The sequence below is a fragment of the Branchiostoma floridae genome, unplaced genomic scaffold (assembly GCF_000003815.2).
Source record: "Branchiostoma floridae strain S238N-H82 unplaced genomic scaffold, Bfl_VNyyK Sc7u5tJ_1439, whole genome shotgun sequence".
Classification (NCBI taxonomy): Eukaryota; Metazoa; Chordata; class Leptocardii; order Amphioxiformes; family Branchiostomatidae; genus Branchiostoma; species Branchiostoma floridae.
This window is the reverse complement of record NW_023365716.1, coordinates 466,457-470,699: the sequence shown is the minus strand read 5'-3', so window position 1 is coordinate 470,699 and position 4,243 is coordinate 466,457. Positions and strand designations below refer to the sequence as shown.

The 4,243-nt window shown below is 42.8% G+C and overlaps 5 protein-coding genes across 5 annotated transcripts in view; 3 read left to right on the top strand and 2 right to left on the bottom strand.

The window, feature by feature from the left end:
- The window catches only part of LOC118407690, a 38,856-nt gene extending 37,863 nt beyond the window's left edge, over nucleotides 1-993 (bottom strand). The window contains exon 1 of the mRNA XM_035808207.1: nucleotides 875-993. The gene's annotated coding sequence lies outside the window, so the exon portion shown is untranslated. The remainder of the gene's footprint in view (nucleotides 1-874) is intronic.
- Nucleotides 1-4,243, bottom strand: part of LOC118407668 (tropomyosin-1-like) — a 1,169,601-nt gene that overhangs the window by 699,994 nt on the left and 465,364 nt on the right. The gene's annotated exons all lie outside the window — the stretch shown is intronic.
- Nucleotides 1-4,243, top strand: part of LOC118407610 (zinc finger protein 25-like) — an 865,280-nt gene that overhangs the window by 427,323 nt on the left and 433,714 nt on the right. The window lies entirely within an intron of this gene.
- LOC118407627 (zinc finger protein 525-like) overlaps nucleotides 1-4,243 on the top strand; it is a 976,997-nt gene that overhangs the window by 547,973 nt on the left and 424,781 nt on the right. The window lies entirely within an intron of this gene.
- Nucleotides 3,810-4,243, top strand: part of LOC118407689 — a 14,202-nt gene continuing 13,768 nt past the window's right edge. The window contains exon 1 of the mRNA XM_035808206.1: nucleotides 3,810-3,908. Coding sequence (XP_035664099.1) covers nucleotides 3,810-3,908 — 99 coding nt within the window. The remainder of the gene's footprint in view (nucleotides 3,909-4,243) is intronic.

Here is a 4,243-nt window from a genome sequence, read left to right as displayed (position 1 = left end):
TACCCCCCCCCCCCCCCCGATCAAGCAGTGTAGTATAAGGGCCTACATGGGGTCTCCCACAACGCTTTACTCTGAATTCAGAAGCTCCCTCTACGTGTTAATACGCAAACTTCAAGGAAGGTAAATTTGGTTGCCTCGATACGAATTATGTGAATAAGACGGCTTTTCCTACGAATTGCGGGAGAGAAATAGGCTGCCTACGCCTTACGGAAAAGACCATGCAGACACTCTAGTATTTACTCTATTCACGTGCGTATTGATAGTACTAGTACGAAAACAAGGTCACACGCCTGGGCCTATGATCGACCTTGACCCCCTATTCGTAAACCCCATTCACATACCGATATCATTACAATCCATCCAGAGGTTGTAAAATTACGTCTACAAATATTCGGAAACACAGACACACACATATACACATGTGCACAAACACACACAAACACACACCACAAGCAATGCCTCCAGTTTTCAAGGAGGTAAAACGCCAAAGATCTAATCATTCTTGGAAACCCGACGCTGAGTCATAAATGCCTGCTGAGATAGATGTGTGCCATAGTGGAGGTGATTCTTCAAGCAGATGAAGGGTCGGGGGATAGTAGTAACCGTACGAATTCCATGCCACTATTAATACGTATTGTCATAACCCCCCCCCCCCCCCCTCTGGTTGGAGAGTAAGAAATTCCGGCCACAACAGTCCCGACCCAATATCTGCTTGGAGAATAGGCGGCGGCTGCATGAACTTGATGAAGTAAGAAACCCTCACTCGGCCCCTATCACCAGCATCAGCACACGCATCTGCTGTGTATCCCGTTTTCTTTGCACGTTTTCGTAACCAAGTTATTAGCAAGGCCATAATCATATTACATATACAAACCGCTCACCCACTAACGATGGTTCCCAGTGGATCTAACGTAAAGAGTCCGTAAACAACCCGTACACTCGACGTGCTGGCAGCGTAGTGGAGGAGGCAGCCGGACAGAACGTTGACCTCTGAAGGGTTGTTGTTGTTTCAAACGGAAGTAAACGTCATTTTGGGGGGGAGGTAAGGGTTGTTTTTGGCTGGGGTTCAAGTTTGTCATTAGCTTTGTCCTCGGGTAACCTCTGGGAGCGACCACCGGAGTGGGGATTTCTTACAGCCTCCGCATATACTTACTTATTCACACTTTGATACTTGTTATGGATATTCCTATGGTATAGGATAATAGTCTACTAAGCTGAGTGCTTCTCCGAGGTCTTATAGTATACACTATAATGTTTCATTTATTGCTAAGCTTTTTTAAAGAGAAATTAAGATGTGTTGCTTATACTTACTTATTCACATTTTGATACTTGTTATTTTAAGTACTACTGCTTTATTCCAAGTAAATGTTCTACTGTATAATTTACGCATGTTCGATGACAGCCAACATCAGTAATGCTTATTGGGATGCCTTCTGTATTGCTTTGTTCCAATTTCAATAAAATAACTGTAAATGTAAATTTAAGGCGGATCTTTTGGAACTTTTAACTTGTGAATCTTGGCGGTGGTTACAACACTGTAGTCACGGACAGAATGGCTGTGTACTACACAATACATGCCATACCCGGTTACCTATATTGTAAATGTGATACGAAATAGTTGTCGTAGTATTTACATTTAAGAGGCAAACACATGATTTGCTGTAGTGAAGAAGATAATCAAGCATCAGCAGCAGCATTATCATAAGTAATCAACATATGAAATAAATCGTGAACTTGGCAAGATTTACCCAGCTCTTGCTATTATGGAAATAAGTATGAAATTACATAAATGTTCCTGCTTCACGTAATGTTCACGTAATGCCAATTGTATTGTTTCTGAGACGAGAGGATGGCTATGGTATTTCTACCGAACTGTCAGTGCACCGACCCTCCCTCGATAAATACCGCACGTTCCCTTGCTATTCATCTGATGCAAAACAAGCCTGAAGGCAGTCATCGTCACTTAGCTTTGACAGGTAAACACCCAGTTGAAAGGTAAACATATAGGTGACAGGTTGCCAGGTAACAGGTAAACATCCAGATGACAAGTAGATATTCAGGTAACTCAAGCATAGCAACAGGCAAATCATGACTCAAGTCAATAGTCCAGCGCCATTTTTTGCAAATGTCAACACCATCTGAGACGACGGCCTTTCTGGACAATGTTTTTTCTCATGAACGTGATTTTTTACAGTATATTTCCCATACGCTATGTGGGCTAGTATCAGTAATTTGGATTTATTTAGAATATGCCACTCCTACTTTGGAAGAACTTGGCTTCCCCTCTCACACGTTTGGAAATCCCCTGGTCTAAATTTAGACGGGGCTCTCCATAGTAGAAACCAGCGGAGCTGGAATCGGTCTTACACAATATCCAAGGACCGGCGGGACGGTGAATTTCGAAGATGTTTTACCCTAAATAAGTCTATTGTCCCCAAGCTAGTGCTCTTTACCCCCTTCATGCACGCAGGATAGCTTGTGCGCAGTGGGGTGACTCGAGTGGCCTCGGGGATTCTCAGGTAGCAGTCTCATTGTTCATGTCAAGAACTCTGCTGTAAACTTCTTAAATGTTACATTATATTGCAACGTTAATGTGAAGCAATGAGTACTACTTACTTTTGATGTGTTAATGCGATGTTCAGACTGTTAAACAGTGCAACAGTAAATATCATGATGTTACACATGGAATAATTGTTACCCAAACTATTGGGGAAATGGCAAAGCTGTGACAAAATCTGTGATCAAAAATAGTTCCGTTACCAATGGGGAAAGTACGCGCGTTAGTATGATGTCATCTTCACGATAACAGGATAGAAACACGTTTGCGGCACGCTGCCAAGTGATATTGATCAATATAACCACACAAACCTAAGGTTCTACATTCGGTACTGTCAGGGGATAAAAGCTAGGCACTCAATGAGTCGAGGGAAGAAATGCGTGTCAAGTACCATTCCCAAGGGTGAAAGTCCTTTTCATTCATCCATTCATTCACTTATCTATTCAATCGATTCATTCATTCATTCAATCATCCATTCATTCATTCATTTAATCATCAATTCATTCGTTCATTCATCCATGCATTCATATTCCTTAGGATCTGCAATTCAAACAAGTCTGAGAGCGTCATGGTCACACGAAGCTAAGAAGATGCACTGCCACAGATAAACATTCATGACGGTAACTGGAGAAGGCTCTTTCCAGGTCAGTGCGTATATCTGCTCTATTATTAGGTCCGGCGCCATTTTGCTACCTGGCGGTGACACGTCCTCACCAGGTGAGACGACGGTCTTTCCGACCACAGTTTTCTCTCTCCTAAACGTGCTTATTTTACAGTACCTGCCTCTGCCAGGGTTGTAACAGTAAGTGTACATTTTGGATACTTGTCTACATCCAATAGGATGTAGAGTATGTCCTGCCCTGCCCATGGTAACTTGGAGTTCGATCAATAGGGAAATTCCGCTGCTATTTTGGTCGGGACTTTCCGCAGGTGACGTCAGCGAACCTGGATTTAGTCGAGTACAAGGTGAGACGGCGGTCTTTCCAAGCACAGTTTTCTCTCCTAAACCTGCTTATTTTACAGTACCAGCCTCTACCAGGGTGGTAATCGTAACTGTACATTTTGGGTAGTTGTCGTAGGATGTATAGTTTGTTCTGCCCTGCCCATGGTAGCTTCACAGTTCGATCAGTAGGGACATTCCGCTGCTAATTTGGACGGGACTTTCCGCAGGTTTTTTTCATAGTTTTTTCATCTGAACATTCTCGTAACTCGTGATTATATTTCCTATAAACTAAGTTATAGACAGGCTACGATGGACGATTGGGACTTCCTCCGGGCTGCCCGGGATGGGGATGTAGAGAAAGTCCGGAGGGGGCTGGAGGCAGGAGTGGACGTCAATACAAAGGATTCGGTAAGTACCAGAGAGACCCGGAGAGGCTCGCTCGAGATGAATGAGTTCTAACTAGTAATTACCATCATGTACGCTTTGCGAAGAACTCTATGACATAAATTTGTAACAACGCAAACAACTCACAAAAGTCATCGTGATTTGTTTTTATCACTGTACCAGCCTGAAGTCAGCGCTCATCCAGGACGTGTTGCTTTAGATATTAGTAAAGTAAAGAATGGCCTTTTTTGCTTTACAGGGTAAATATGATGAATTTCCTTTCATGAATAGCTTTATTATTGGGATTATTTTCCCCACCGTAGTCAGTACAATTATGTAGACATGTTCAAACGGTTTTT